Genomic DNA, 16,624 nt, shown 5'->3' with positions numbered 1-16,624 from the left:
GGAAGTGTTCCATACCTTTCTTGAGAGGAAATTGATATTTAATATTACCTTCCTTCATATCAATAGTAGCACCAACGGTTCGAAGAAAAGGTCTTCCCAATATGATGGGGCAAGATGCATTGCATTCAATATCCAAGACAACAAAATCAACGGGGACAAGGTTATTGTTAACCATAATATGAACATTATCAACTTTCCCCAAAGGTTTGTTTTTAGCATTATCAGCGAGATTAACATCCAGATAACAGCTTTTTCAATGGTGGCAAGTCAAGCATATCATAGACTTTTTTAGGCATAACGGAAATACTTGCACCAAGATCACATAAAGCATTACAATCAAAATCTTTGACTCTCATTTTAATGATGGGCTCCCAACCATCCTCTAGCTTTCTAGGAATAGAAGTTTCAAGTTTTAGTTTTTCTTCTCTAGCTTTTATGAGAGCATTTGTAATATGTTTTGTGAAAGCCAAGTTTATAGCACTAGCATTAGGACTTTTAGCAAGTTTTTGTAAGAACTTTATAACTTCAGAGATGTGGCAATCATCAAAATCTAAATCATTACAATCTAAAGCAATGGGATTATCATCCCCAAGGTTGGAAAAAATTTCAGCAGTTTTATCACAAGCGGTTTCGAGCAGCTTTAGCAGCTTCGAGTAATTTTGCGCGCTTTGCACTAGGAGTAGAAGCATTGCCAACACCAATTATTTTACCATTAATAGTAGGAGGTGCAGCAACATGTGAATCATTAGCATTGCTAGTGGTGGTAATAGTCCAAACTTTAGCTACATTTTTCTCTTTAGCTAGTTTTTCATTTTCTTCTCTATCCCACCTAGCACGCAGTTCAGCCATTAATCTTATATTCTCATTAATTCTAACTTGGATGGCATTTGCTGTAGTAACAATTTTATTTTCAATATCCCTATTAGGCATAACTTTCGATTTCAAAAGATCAACATCGGAGGCAAGACTATCAACCTTAGAAGCAAGAATATCAATTTTATTGAGCTTTTCCTCAACAGATTTGTTAAAGGCAGTTTGTGTACTAATAAATTCTTTAAGCATAGCTTCAAGTCCAGGGGGTGTATTCCTATTATTGTTGTAAGAATTCCCATAAGAATTAGCATAACCGTTACCATTATTATAAGGATATGGCCTATAGTTATTACTAGAATTGTTCCGATAAGCATTGTTGTTGAAATTATTATTTTTAATGAAGTTTACATCAACATGTTCTTCTTGGGCAACCAATGAAGCTAATGGAACATTATTAGGATCAACATTAGTCCTATCATTCGCAAGCATAGACATAATAGCATCAACCTTATCATTCAAGGAAGAGGATTCTTCAACGGAATTTACCTTCTTACCTTGTGGAGCTCTTTCCGTATGCCATTCAGAGTAATTAACCATCATATTATCAAGAAGCTTTGTTGCTTCACCAAGAGTGATGGACATAAAGGTACCTCCAGCAGCTGAATCCAATAAAATCCGCGAAGAAAAATTTAGTCCTGCATAGAAGGTTTGGATGATCATCCAAGTAGTCAGTCCATGGGTTGGGCAATTTTTAACCAGTAGATTTCATTCTTTCCCAAGCTTGAGCAACATGTTCATTATCCAATTGTTTAAAATTCATTATGCTACTCCTCAAAGATATAATTTTAGCAGGGGGATAATATCTACCAATAAAAGCATCCTTGCATTTAGTCCAGGAATCAATACTATTCTTAGGCAGAGATAGCAACCAATCTTTAGCTCTTCCTCTTAAGGAGAAAGGAAACAATTTTAATTTTATAATGTCACCATCTACATCTTTATATTTTTGCATTTCACACAATTCAACAAAATTATTGAGATGGGCAGCAAGACATCATCGTAACTAACACCGTGAAAATTGCTCTCGCATAACAAGATTTAGTAAAGCAGGTTTAATTTCAAAGAATTCTGCTGTAGTAGCAGGTGGAGCAATAGGTGTGCATAGGAAATTATTATTATTTGTGCTAGTGAAGTCACACAACTTAGTATTTTCAGGGGTAGCCATTTTAGCAGTAGTAAATAAAGCAAACTAGATAAAGTAAATGCAAGTAAACTAATTTTTGTGTGTTTTCGATATAGAGTGCAAGACAGTAAATAAAGTAAAGCTAGCAACTAATTTTTTTTGTGTTTTGATATAATTGCAGCAAACAAAGTAGTAAATAAAATAAAGCAAGACAAAAACAAAGTAAAGAGGTTGAGAAGTGGAGACTCCCCTTGCAGGCGTGTCTTGATCTCCCCGACAACGGCGCCGTAAAAGAGCTTGATGGCGTGTAACTCACACGTTCGTTGGGAACCCCAAGAGGAAGGTATGATGCGCACAGCAGCAAGTTTTCCCTCGAGAAAGAAACCAAGGTTTATCGAACCAGGAGGAGCCAAGAAGCACGTTGAAGGTTGATGGCGGCGGGATGTAGTGCGGCGCAACACCAGAGATTTCGGCGCCAACGTGGAACCTGCACAACACAACCAAAGTACTTTGCCCCAACGAAACAGTGAGGTTGTCAATCTCACCGGCTTGCTGTAACAAAGGGTTAACCGTATTGTGTGGAAGATGATTGTTTGCAGCGAAAACAGTAAAACAAGTATTGCAGCAGATTTGTATTTCAGTATTAAAGAATGGACCGGGGTCCACAGTTCACTAGAGGTGTCTCTCCCATAAGATAAAAGCATGTTGGGTGAACAAATTACAGGCGGGCAATTGACAAATAGAGAGGGCATAACAATGCACATACATGTCATGATAAGTATAGTGAGATTTAATTGGGCATTACGACAAAGTACATAGACCGCCATCCAACTGCATCTATGCCTAAAAAGTCCACCTTCAGGTTATCATCCGAACCCCTTCCAGTATTAAGTTGCTAAGCAACAGACAATTGCATTAAGTATGGTGCGTAATGTAATCAACAACTACATCCTCGGACATAGCGCCAATGTTTTATCCCTAGTGGCAACAACACAACACAACCTTAGAACTTTCTGTCACTATCCCAGGTGTCAATGCAGGCATGAACCCACTATCGAGCATAAATACTCCCTCTTGGAGTTAAGAGCAAAAACTTGGCCAGAGCCTCTACTAATAACGGAGAGCATGCAAGATCATAAACAACACATATGTAATAACTTAATAATTAACATAACATGGTATTCTCTATCCATCGGATCCCGACAAACACAACATAGAGTATTACAGATAGATGATCTTGATCATGTTAGGCAGCTCACAAGATCCAACAATGAAGCACAATGAGGAGAAGACAACCATCTAGCTACTGCTATGGACCCATAGTCCAGGGGTGAACTACTCACTCATCACTCCGGAGGCGACCATGGCGGTGTAGAGTCCTCCGGGAGATGAATCCCCTCTCCGGCAGGGTGCCGGAGGAGATCTCCGAATCCCCCGAGATGGGATTGGCGGCGGCGGCGTCTCCGGAAGGTTTTCCGTATCGTGGTTTTTCGCATCGGGGTTTCGCGACGGAGGCTTTAAGTAGGCGGAAGGGCGAGTCGGAGGGCCGACGAGGGGCCCACACCATAGGGCGGCGCGGGCCCCCTCCGGCCGCGCGGCCCTATGGTGGCGGCGCCTCGTCGCCCCACTTCGTATCCCTTTCGGTCTTCCGGAAGGTTCGTGGCAAAATAGGACCCCGGGTCTTGATTTCGTCCAATTCCGAGAATATTTCGTTACTAGGATTTCTGAAACCAAAAACAGCAGAAAACAAAGAATCGGCTCTTCGGCATCTTGTTAATAGGTTAGTTCCAGAAAATGCACGAATATGACATAAAGTGTGCATAAAACATGTAGGTATCATCAATAATATGGCATGGATCATAAGAAATTATCGATACGCCGGAGACGTATCACTTGCGCTGATGAAGGAAGAAGCCGTCGGTGCGACGTACGACCTCGATGCCGAGGAAGTAGTGCAGGGGCCCCAAGTCCTTGAGGGCAAACTCAGCGCGAAGACGCTCGGTGATCTGTCGCAGCAGGTCCGTCGAGCTGGCCGTCAAGATGATGTCGTCGACGTAGAGCAGCAGGTACGCGGTGGTGGTGTCATTGTTGTACACGAACAACGAGGCATCGGAGCGGGTGGAGCGGAAGCCGAGTTGGTGAAGAAACACTGCGATGCGCTGGTACCAGGCGCGTGGGGCCTGCTTGAGCCCGTATAACGAGCGCGAGAGCAGACACACATGGTCGGGGTGGGTGCTGTCGATGAAACCCGTGGGCTGCTGGCAGAAGACCTGCTCCTCGAGATGGCCGTGAAGGAAGGCGTTGGAGACATCCATCTGGTGCACGGGCCACGCGCGGGAGACCGCGAGCTGAAGGACGGTGCGGATCGTCCCGGGCTTGACAACCGGGGCGAAGGTGTCGGTGAAGTCGACGCCGACACGCTGGCGAAAGCCACGAACCACCCACCGCGCCTTGTGACAGTCGAGAGTACTGTCCGGATGGAACTTGTGCTTGAACACCCACTTCCCGGTGATGATGTTGGCGTGAGGGGGTCGGGGAACAAGCGTCCATGTCTGGTTCCGCTGCAGGGCGTCGAACTCGTCCTGCATGGCCGCAAGCCACTGTGGGTTGCGGAGAGCAACCCGGGCAGAGGCGGGCAGGGGCGATGGCGTGGATGGTGAAGGCGCGGAAGTCGACGCGGTGCAGACGTACTCGTCCGAGGGGTACCGCGTGCTCGGGACGCGAATCCCTGCACGGGCGCGCGTGAGGGGCCCGTGGCCGGCGGCGGAGGAGGTGGAGGCGTCGGCGAGGCGTCGCCTGGCGAAGACGGCGCGGCGCCCGAGCTGAGGCTCGAGGGCGACGCAAGCGGCGTCGAGGCGGATGAACCCGGCGAAGGGGCGTCGCCCGGCGAAGACGGCGCGGCGCCCGAGCTGAGGCTCGAGGGCGACGCAGGCGGCGTCGAGGCGGGCGTCGGCGCAGGTGTCGGCGCGGGTGTCGACGTGGGGTCACCCGAGACATGGCTCAAGGGTGACCTAGAGGGTGGCGAGGCAGCGCCCGAGCCAGAGCTGAAGGGCGCGGCGGAGAACGACGAGGCAGTGCCCGAGTCCGAGCTCGAGGGCACTGCAGCCGGCGGACCTGCAGGGGGTCGACGCCGGGGACCATCATTAGTCGAAGGAGGAGTGGCGACCACCTGTCTTTGTGCAAAAGGAAAGCAATGCTCATCAAAGTACACGTGCCGAGAGGTGATGACGCGGTGAGAAACCGGATCATAGCAGCGGTAGCCTTTGGTGTTAGCCGGGTAGCCGAGGAAAACACACGGAACGGAACGAGGGGCGAGTTTATGAGGAGTGGTGGCGGCGATACTAGGATAACAACGACAACCGAAAATCCGAAGACCGTCGTAGGATGGAGGGGAACCGTAAAGGAGGTGATGAGGTGCATAGTTCCAGCGGGGATGACACGGACGAAGGTTGACAAGGAGGGTGGCGGTGGCTAAGGCGTCAGGCCATAAGGTGGGGGGAACATGGCTGTGGAATAGGAGTGTGCGGACGCAGTCGTTGAGGGTGCGGAGGATACGCTCGGCGCGGCCGTTTTGTTGGGACGTGTATGGACAGGTTAGACGGAAAATAGTGCCGTGAGAGGAGAGTAGGGTGCGGATGGCGACATTGTCAAACTCTTTTCCGTTGTCAGTTTGTAGGGCGTGGATGGGGCGACCGAACTGGGTGGAAACATAGGCGTAGAAGGCTGTGAGAGTGGTGGCGACATCGGACTTTTTACGGAGGGGAAACGTCCACACAAAATGAGAAAAATCATCAAGAATAACTAGGTAATAAAGAAGACCAGAATTACTCGGGATTGGAGAGGTCCATACATCACTATGAATTAACTCAAAAGGAAAAGACGCAACGGTGGAAGACTGGCTAAAAGGAAGACGGACGTGTTTACCAAGACGACATGCTTCACAACTATGTGAAGACTGTTTAGTAGATGAAAACGAAAAACCCCTCATTATTTGGTGAAGCGTGTTGGCATTGGGATGTCCAAGACGAGCATGCCAAAGATCAACGCCTGCGGAGAGAGCACGAGGTGCGGCGCCGGGGGTGGAAGGCGACAACACCGGATACAAATCGTCGGGGCTCTCACATCGATGGAGGACCATCCGGGTGCGGGCGTCCTTAACAGAAAAACCAAACGCGTCAAATTCAACAGTCACAGAGTTGTCACGAGAAAGAGTTTTAATGGAGACTAAATTCTGAATAAGCTGGGGAGACACAAGGACATTATTAAGAGACAGTGGTTTAGAAGTAGAAGGAAAATTAGCAGAACCAATGTGAGAAATAGGAAGACCGACGCCGTTACCGATAATGATGCGAGACTCGGTGGAAGTGGGAAAAGAATGGGAAAGGTTACCCGGGTGAGCGGTCATGTGAGACGAGGCGCCCGTGTCCATAAACCAGTTGCCGCCACCGGCGTCAGAGCCAGGTGCGGGCGCGGCGTGGTAGGCCGGGGCGTAGGACGACAGCGTGGCGGTGAAGGCCGGGGCGTAGGGAGGTGTCGCGGTGAAGTGCGCCTGGTGAGTCGGCGGGCGCGGCACCGGCATGCTGTAGGCGTAGATGACCCCCGTCCATGGGTTGTAGGCGAAGGGGTTGCTGCCGTTGGAGACCAATGACATGACGACGCGCGCGCGGGGGACGGCGACGGCGCGGGGTTGGGGAGGGAGGCGCGGCGGCGGCTGCAGGTGCGGCGGCGGCGCGGCGTGAGGAGGAGCACACGCAGCGGCGGCACAAAGGCGGCGGCGCTAGGGTTGGAGGGTGGGGCGGCGCGCGCGGGGAGAGAGGGGCGCGGCGGCTAGGTTAGGAACGATAGGTGTCTGATACCATGTAGAAAGGGATGCAACTCATAATGTATTGATTGGGTGATATGGCGTTACATATATAGGCCACGTCCTCGACTATACAAGGAAGGAGGCGGGCCCAATAATAAATACAAAGATATGTATCGCTATACATAACTACAGAAGATACACATCCGGATATACAAGGATATGTATCTCAACAAACACCATGTCTAGCTGCTCCTCTACTCCTCGTGCGATGCTTGCTCCCTCCTCGTACCTGATCATACATAAGTGAAATGACTTAGGTAGTATAAAGTTCTCATCAATCAAAGAATCGTTTAGGAGTAAATTCACATGTTGCTTAAGTAGCTTCGCACGAGCCCTTGTAATGAGTCCAATCCTAACTTTATCGGACTTGAGCTTCGCAGCTTCATCTTGCGATGACGGAGGTAGTAGTTTGGTAGAGATGTCCTCATCATATTTTGGTTTGCACTTGCGTGCATTGTAGCTCTTGTGTAACTCCTAGCTGGTTGTTAGCTTCGTTAATTTAAAAGCCGGGATCATTTCAAATCTTCCCTCTAAAAAAACTATACGGAGGAAAGGGATCTCCTCACCATGGCAGTATTGCGCCCCAAAAATTGGCAACAGATCGGTTACATGGATCTACTACGATGGTTACGTTTCGGAGCTCACGCGTTTATTGCTGCCGGATCCGGTTTCCTCTTCTGCCACGCACGCATGCCATGATCTCCACTTCCTCAGAGACGCGGTGCCATGGCATTGCCAAGGAGGGATGCGCCATCCGCCAACCGCCATGGATGAGCACGGGGATCGGTGATCGATGACCGGCATGGCCGCACCTAGCGCCGGTGGCGCACGAGTGCGGATGATCGCCTCCACGCGGCCAGCTGGAGTACACGGCGCCGGAGCGGGGCTGTTCTTCGTCGTGCTGGCCGGCGGACACCATGGAGAGCAAGGGGGTTCAGCAACAGAACATGACCTCACCAGGGCGCCACTCCTTGCTGAGCTTCGCCCGCCACTGCCTCTTCCTAGGTCCGATCCTAATCCTACAGTAAACAATTCCTCGCTGCACATTCGACATTTCTTGCTGAAATCGCCAAGACGAATGATCACAGTTCACATGTACGTCGCTCCCATACTATAAGGTGTTGACCCAACACGATACCCTGGTGCAAAACTTTGCTGAAGCTCTTATATAACAGTATTATCTCATAATAACATCCATGGATCTCAGTTGTCACGGTTTTATTAGTTGTAACATATGTCGGTTCTATGCTAATGTACACTGTCCGGTTCATCTCTCCCAACTATGATGCTAAGCTTTTTTTGCAGCACTGCCTCTGTTTCCATCATGGAACTTTGCTAGTATATTCCCCCATTCAATTGGGGGATGGCCGACCAATTACAGCCGTCATGGAGAAGCACAATCCGCAATTTCATCTTCGACGGCGCGCACTAGACCTTGTGGCCGTTGGTGGACCCGTTCTGCCCGCCCATCTTGTGGAACTCGGCCTCAATGACCTCCACGATCTTCGCGTCGTCTGGGTCGGGCTCGGGGATGCTCACATGCAACGATCCCATCTTCAGGAGCTCCTTGTGTGAAGATTGCTCGGTGGTGTGGCCATAGAGCTCTTTGTGGAAAGGATGGTCAGGGGAGAAGCAATCATCCACATCGGCGGGTAAATGCTTAGAGGATCCAGATCCCTCCCGTCGGCAGAAATGGGGTAGAGATGAATAGTCCATAATCTACAAAATTTGAGCAAGGTAAACATGTCACTGTACTTTTGACATCAGGGAAAATAAATGCTGAAGACAGCCACCATTTTTGTTCTCCAGCACTCTCTATTGCAACTTACATTTGTAAGCAAGAGTAACAACATTATTCAACAATTCAAGGATCTGCGCAAAGAAAATAAAAATACCTGCAGAAGTTCATCTCTCCCACAACCACTCAAAACTTTAACCTTCTTTTTTGTCCTCTCCTGCAATAGGGGCTTCACAACCTACCAGAATGCTCAAAGGAAATGTCTATCAGCATTCACTACAAAATTTACTGGTATAATTATGTGAGGACCAACTTTTGGTGGGAAAATCATTGTACCTTCCAACATGCAGAGAATATATATGGAACATTAACTATGTAATATGTCTCCGACTTTTCAGGGTAGTTCAGGTCATCAACAGTTGATATTGAGCTCAGCATCTGTAATCCATAATAACAAGGAAAACATGTCACGATATCTTCCTAGAATGAAGAAGCAGCACAGGTACTGAGCACTCTGCAACTTTCTTACAAACATGATTCTGAACGGAAGTAACAAATTATTCCGTTGATTTTAATATTAACAGTTTTGTAAGTTTTCTTGAATGGAAAACAGTGTCGACCTGCACGGTGGACAGGTCAACATTCAAGATTTAAGTTGTTTCTCCAAACAAAAAATACAAGGCTAGGGTAAAACTATATACTGAAAACAAATTTCAAGTAGTGTGGTAATTATCGCTTTATGTACTGATTTGGTATTCTAGAGGTTGATATCTTTTTGTACATACTTGGTCAAACCTCATCTTAGCTGCACTACATTTTGGCAAGGAGGGAGTATTTACTAACTATAGACATGCTTATTCCAGAAAAAAATGATAACAAAAAAAACATATAATGTGTACCTTCATTTGGCTCATTGCTGACAACTTTAAACCAGTCATGTCGAGAATTTTAATACAGGTGGTGATAGGGCGCCCAAACTTCTTTGTCAACATAGGCTAGAAGTGATGTGAACAAACATAAGAAGAATACATGTTAACATAAAAGATTGGAGCATTTAGTTCAATACTTACCAAAATTATGCGATCACGGTATTCATTAATCTGAATATGAGATTGTACATAGTAGTGAACCTGAACAGGAAATAGCTCTACTTTAGTTGACAAAGTGGGAAAACAAATATTCCAGAACTAACATAAGTTGGTCGTGTGAGCTGATACCATAAAACAACTAAATACTACCACGATAGTTGACAAAGTGGGGAAACAAATAAAAGCAGTTGGACATATGCTGATAAAAAAATTGATGTATGATATAACTACTTAAATCAATGATCATATAGTTTAAATGTTAAACAAATATATTTAAGTAATATCAACTTTAAAAAAGATATCAACAGTAGGCTAAAATTATCCAGTTTTGTGGATTTTGCAGTACCCTACATAACAAATAGAAAGTATCCAAGAAAGTACCGAAGCTTTGTCATACGTGCTCTGACCGACACCAATGCCAAAAACTGGAAGACCCTGCCAACAAAGAGAAAAACAATTACTAGAAGTCCTTTAATTCTCTGGGTTTCACCTAAATTGAATTAATGACCAAACTACCAGCCTTCCTATGATTTTTCAGGGGCAGAGATTTATGCAGCACTTAGATTAAGTCAACTGCAATAATCACAGCTTCAAGCAAGAGAATATCATAATGGAACATGCTTTGCTCAAGCAGAGAAGCATATTACTAGTGTTAGTAGATAGCTATACCTCCTTGGTGTATCCTGAGAGTCCAACAAGTTGTGAACCACGTATCGATCTGTATAAATCTACTGGTAATATTGGTCTCTGTATATGCCCAATATAGATAGCGATTAGCGATTAACAGAATACTTGAATAAGATATATTAAACAAGAAATGGAATTTATATATGAATAAAGACATTTTTGCCATAGTTGTATGGTCAGCATAGATTTAGTAAGATATGAGTACCTTACATGATTATTATTATTATCAAATTATTATTATAATCTAGAAGGATTACTCACCTCCAATACACTATCTATTTCGTTTTGAATCCTCCAATTCAAAGATTCTACAAGCTGCAGAAACAATATTCGTAACCAATTAGGCACCCAATAACAATAAGAATATCATTTCTTCGTTTCTTTACTGGATGAGAAAAATGAGAAAGATTACCATTTTATGAGCCTTAGAAACGTTCCATTCTCTAGCCTTAAGGAAGCGCAACATTGTTTCTCTAGGATGGCCCTGGTGCACATTCTGAAATAAACAAAATATGTTTAGAACTTTTTTCTTTGATACGAGAGTGATAATCACTTTGCAACTCATGGATTAAGACAAATGTACAAACTATATTACATCAAATACTATCAAAGTGAAGAATCCAAGACTAGCAAACATTTTTTTCAAGGTTGAAATTCATTTGTGCATTTGCTTAGTCATAAATATAAGTATATAATACTCTGTGTAAGTTATGATTGATTACAGAAAGTGGCATCTGTTGGGTTATAGGGTTTTTTTATTGCTTATTTTGCGAGAACTGTTTGTTACTGTATTGATTATACTGTGCTGCAGGGGGGGAGGGGTCTCGGTAGTGTTCGCTGACGGTTGCATATATGATAAAGAGACCTCCATAACTCGTCATTTCTTTCTCACTGGGGGTTATTTTCTATTACTACGGAAGTAGATAGGTAAGGCTCGAGAAAAAAGAATATAACTCAAGGTTGGGCAACCTGAATTTATTATCATTTGATGATGGGCCTTGAGTGAATAGAGGAAAAGGAAAGGAGACAAGTATTAATATCTATATCACCTTTTCTGATTACTAATTACTGGTGCAGCAGTTACAAGTACAACCAAAGTAACTGTACATGTTCTTGGTGGGCTGGTTATGGATGGATAATAGCATTAACCCCAGTGGCTCTGGTCTTATTTTTGCCCCAATTGGAAAACAAATATTTCTGGCTTTTGGGTATTAAAAAATGACTTCTTTCCTAATGATATGGTATAACATTGTCATTTTTCTAAGGAAAAGAGCAAACCAGCCAGGATTGGCGAGAATCAGACATGCTTCAGTTGAATTCATTGAGATTCCAGCTTCGGTTTACCCGATGGCAGCACCAGTTGGTTCCCTCATCTCTGGGAGCCGCAACAAACCGAACTGATGCCACACTAGTTAGAATTCTTAATTCTGATGTCGTGTTCCCATCCCAATTCCCACTCCACTAACTAATAGATTCCACCTCGGAATAAGGTGGCATCGCTTTAATGAAAGATATAGCGCACATGTAACTTTAAGAGAATATTTCATTAACTGGTAACAGAAAGTCAAATTGAAATGACCCGCCTTTACTGTTTACAAACATGTGTCCAGATTTAGGATACATGTATGGTTAATGTTAGAGGTCAAAAAAGGGAATAACGCCACAGCAGTCGAAACGCCATAAAAAAATAGGTAGCTACAGACCTAATAAGATAGCGAATGTAACGATGTCCGGCGAATATCTGCAAATCAACTAAACTCACATAGTGGACTTGAGAACAGCAAAAATGTCACCAGTCCATCGGTTGCGAAAAACAGCATGATCAACAAGGACAGCTACTGACATCGCCCCAGGCAACCGTTTTAACCGAACTTTGGCAACATGCAGAGATACTATGCACCACGCCACTGAGAGTTAAAGCGACACAATACCCTCGCCGCGCCAACCCGTCGACAAACCGCAATTGCACCAACTTCACTTGCCGCCTATTCGGTCATGGATCAAGCAACACTCTCCAAACACGCCGTCCGCCTAACAGCTATGACAGCAACCATACCTCCAGGCTCTAGCATGCACCATTAACCCAGAGAGGAGCTCAGGGATCAACACAGGTAGCCCATTTTGAACTATTAGATTTAGGAGATTGTAAGCATTGGAAGAGGACGTAGGAGTAGCTCAGTCCCCCCACGGCCAGACTGAATCAGATCAAATCTGTTGGGCACCGACCACCAAGAATATAGCTAATCTAACGGCATGATCCAACCGCACGGGCTAACTAACAGAATCTGCAAATAATTGGCAGCAAGATCCAAGCTTTGCCCACAGGGCACGCACCCCAGATCCGTACCTGGAAAGACCTCATCAGCGGCGCCTCCACTGCAAGCAAAGGATCGGACGAAGCAAACAGATCACGTCAGTGCGCCGCAACGATCGTGAATAGAAGAACTGTAGCTGAAAAAGGAGGAGGATAGATGGCAGGGCACCTTGATCCATGAGGCGGCCGAGCTGCTGGACGGCGTCCTCGGCGGCGGCCCCCATTGCGCGCCGCCGCGGGATGGGCGGGCGGGGAGCTCGGGAGATCGGTGTGAGAGGGCAGGATCCACGCAATTGGAAGGCCGCTTCGAGTTCTTGGTGGCGGGCGGTCTGTGGGCGCCGACGGCCGCTCTTGTATATGCTCGTCAGTCACAGCAGGCAGGCAGCCGTCTGTCTCGGTGATGGTCTGCTGGTTGCTCTATGCGAACGGCGCAGAAGGGGAAAGCGTACGTCACACTTCTTTTTTTGTTCGGAAGCGTACGTCACACTGTTAAACTTTCACTTTGACAGCGAGTGAGAGAATCAGAGGACGCAGGAAATCAAAAGTCAATGTGTTTAGACCGTGTTTCTCGGATTAGACTGTGATATAAGAGCGGGTATGGGCTAGAAAAAAAAGAAAAATGCCAATTTAACCCATAATTTGAGAAACCTATTTCATAAAAAAAGTTAAATTACTTATTACTAATTTATTTTTATCTCGGTGCTTTTCTGACGGCAAGGGAAAATATTTGCTTGCTCTTGACGTATACATTTTTGTCCCTTTTGATGTTTGTTATTTCGTTAATATAATTTTATCATTTTTCTTCCTACTAGTAGAATATGCTGGGAATTATTCTTTTTGCAAAGGCCCATATGCGCATCCACATGGAGAGGGACAGAATCATTGCTTGGAAGCCTCTAGCAATGAGCATGGTAGACATTACATATGGCCAAGGATTTTAGGAAATCTTGCACGCAGAAACAACACCTGATTCTATATCACTTCACGTAATATATACATATGTATCATTTCTGTAATATATACATATTCATTACTCCAATCTAAGTAGTACTCCGTGTATTATTTTAAGCAACGTTTATAATACCCATGTGATGGTTCGCTAGATAGTGCCAGAAAACAAAACAAAAATTCATTAAATATTTGTGTATGGAAATGTATGAACATGACTAACATCACCTCTAGTTGGAGTCGCTCTACGATTGGTAGAAGATGGTGACACGTTTCTTAGTTTATGACTTTCGTTACGTGGGAAGGCCACGCTATGCAAGTGAGGATGCAATAACTTGAAATTTGGTTTTCACTAAGTACCTAAGTCATCCAATTATGACAATGACTAAATAGAGAAAGTATCTACCTGATGGTGACGGGATGAGGCACCATCAAAGCAAATGTAAGAGACACGCACGATTACACCAATTTTAGTGAAAACCAACTAAGCTTTAATTGGTAGTTTTCTCTTGTTAGCAACTTTGTTATGGGCAGTGTTGCTCCTTTGCACAGCAGATTTGGCACAACGTCTTTGGACAGCTAAATCTGCAAGGCTACATGAACAAGGGCTGATGACAATTTCACCTCCTAGTTTAAAATTGTGGCCTCCAATGCTCAACCTGCATTTCAAAAAGGAGCAAGATCAATTATCATCCTGATTCTATGGAGACTTTGAAAAGCTCGCAATGATGGGGTTTTCAAAGAAGCTACCCAAAACCGCCGCGACATTGTGCTCTCAATCCTTGATGGAGGGTTGATGATGCCCACGGAAATGAGAGAAATTATATGGCTCAAAATTAAAGCAGAGTGAAATTTATATGTAACGGCAGTGGCGGAGCTTGAAAGAAATAGTTGGGCGGGCCAACTAAAAGATCACAGTTTTTTTTTTACTAACTAAGAATTTTGGGGGGAAATAGTGTGGAAACTATCAAATAGCTAAGAATTTGGATAAAGAAATAAAATTATACGTATAACCAACATACATGATATTTTAAACTGACTAACAAAACTTTTCTTAGATAGCAACCATATGTTACTGTTATCACCAGATTTTGGCCAAATCAGGAGATGGGCCGTAAGTGAGATGGGCTTGAAGGATATACGCGTGGAGGATCTCTGAAGCGGCCTGACACGAAGAAGTTGGGCTAAATTGCCCATGTATCTGTTTTATAGTAGAACGCATCTTAATTTAGAAGTTAGAGTTTTATCCGTGCACGGTTAGGTGCATGCCTGAATTAGAAAGTCCCCCGGACTATAAATATGTATCTAGGGTTTATGAAATAAACAACAACCAACGTTCACCACAAACCAATCTCGGCGCATCGCCAACTCCCCGTCTCGAGGGTTTCTTCCGGGTAAGCATCATGCTGCCTAGATCGCATCTTGCGATCTAGGCAGCACACGTTTATTCGTCTTCCATGCGTTGCTCGTATCGAAGTCTTTTTGATGGCGAGCAACGTAGTTATCATAGATGTTTTAGGGTTAGCATTGTTCTTCGTATCATATGCTATCGTCGTGCAACCCTTAGGCATCTAGCCGCCCTTACGCCTGTCACGGGTGTAAGGGCGGCACCCCGCTTGATCATTGTTTAGTAGATCCGATCCGTTATGATTGCTCCTTGTTCTGCAAGGATTAGTTTAATATCCGTATTGTTAGGCCTTACAAAGGGGAGGATCCAGCGGCGTGTAGGGTGTAGTTTGCTAGCCCTAGACAGGATGTTCCGGGGATCAACCTCGTGTTGGTTTTTAGGCCCTGTCTAGGATCGGCTTACGATCACCGTACGCGAGCGCGAGGCCCAATCACGAGTAGGATGTTCCGATTGTGCGGTGAAAACCCCAAATCGTAGTAGGTCGCTTTAGCTTTATCTTGATCAAGCAGGACCACCATCCGATCGTACACCTCGTACGTATCATGGGTGGATCGGCTCTTTGAGCCGATTCACGGACAACTCGAGAGCCGATCGAGGCTCGTATTTAACGTTTACGTGTATGCCATGCAGGAAACTAAGCGAGGCATCATCCAACACCTTCCCGACCGGGTATAGGTCGGGTGGCACGCCCTTGCATCAGCATCGGACATGTGTGCGAAGGCTTTGCGGGCCGTCGCTCGGAGGGACCAGGGCCAGCCCGCGGTCCCGGGAGATTCCCGGCTCTACGGTGTTGCCCGTCGCTGCCCGCCGGTGGGTTTCTGACTGCAACACATTCTGGCACGCCCGGTGGGACAATCTTCGACATCCATCGCATCGCCATCTACATCTGAGATGGCGGAAGGCACTCCGGCCAAGTACGAGGATCTGACTGAAGAACTCAAAAAGAAGCATGATGAGATCAAAGCAGTCCTCGAAGCCGACCTCATCGGCTCTTTCCACAGAACCCGCTCCCATGGCATCAGGTGGAAGGGGTTCTCACCTGAAGGCGCGCTCGATGGAGTGGACCTGTCCTCCCCGTCGAAGAACGCACCGAGTCGCTGCGTCGGAGATCAACTTCATGGTGGCTCATTCGCTGCACCGCCACTCGAGAGCTCGGTGAACACTTTGGAGCGTGTCGCTCTGCGCGTGATCCAGGAAATCATGAGCCATCGGTATTCTCCGTCAGGACCAGCTCTGGGGACGTACCAAGGAGAGATGCCACTCCAGTCTCGTCCACCGCTGCCGTTCGCGTTGGCAGCACCAGAAGTGCCGAATTCATCGGCATACGTCGTCTAAAAGATTGGTGGTGACCCTAGTGACTACCAATTCTTACATGAGGCACCCAAGGAGATCCCCACGGATACACGTGTGCATACGTGCCGGACTGCAATGACTCGGGCACTCTCGAACCGAGCCGCAACAGCGAGGGACTTCGGAACAGGCGGGAGGAACGTCGGCAACGGATCTTGAGAAGCGGACGTGGCTAGCTAAGTACGCCACTCCGACAAACCTCCGAGCTCAGCTCCCGCAGTTGGCTCAGAA

The 16,624-nt window shown here is 46.0% G+C and overlaps 1 protein-coding gene across 1 annotated transcript; it reads right to left on the bottom strand.

The window, feature by feature from the left end:
* Positions 1–8,000: 8,000 nt before the first annotated feature.
* On the bottom strand, positions 8,001–12,940 carry LOC124686754 (phosphatidylinositol/phosphatidylcholine transfer protein SFH2-like). Its single transcript, XM_047220653.1, has 11 exons — positions 12,857–12,940; positions 12,721–12,749; positions 10,786–10,869; positions 10,635–10,688; positions 10,356–10,433; positions 10,068–10,121; positions 9,669–9,728; positions 9,498–9,593; positions 8,935–9,036; positions 8,756–8,836; positions 8,001–8,579 (listed from the first exon to the last, which is right to left on the bottom strand). Exons 1-11 carry the CDS (start codon positions 12,909–12,911, stop codon positions 8,289–8,291), a joined length of 984 nt encoding a protein of 327 aa, XP_047076609.1. The 5' UTR covers positions 12,912–12,940; the 3' UTR covers positions 8,001–8,288.
* Positions 12,941–16,624: the final 3,684 nt, after the last annotated feature.

The sequence above is a fragment of the Lolium rigidum genome, chromosome 2, assembly GCF_022539505.1.
Source record: "Lolium rigidum isolate FL_2022 chromosome 2, APGP_CSIRO_Lrig_0.1, whole genome shotgun sequence".
NCBI classification, from domain to species: Eukaryota; Viridiplantae; Streptophyta; class Magnoliopsida; order Poales; family Poaceae; genus Lolium; species Lolium rigidum.
The sequence above is the reverse complement of the archived record's forward strand: the minus strand, read 5'-3'. Positions and strand labels throughout refer to the sequence as shown.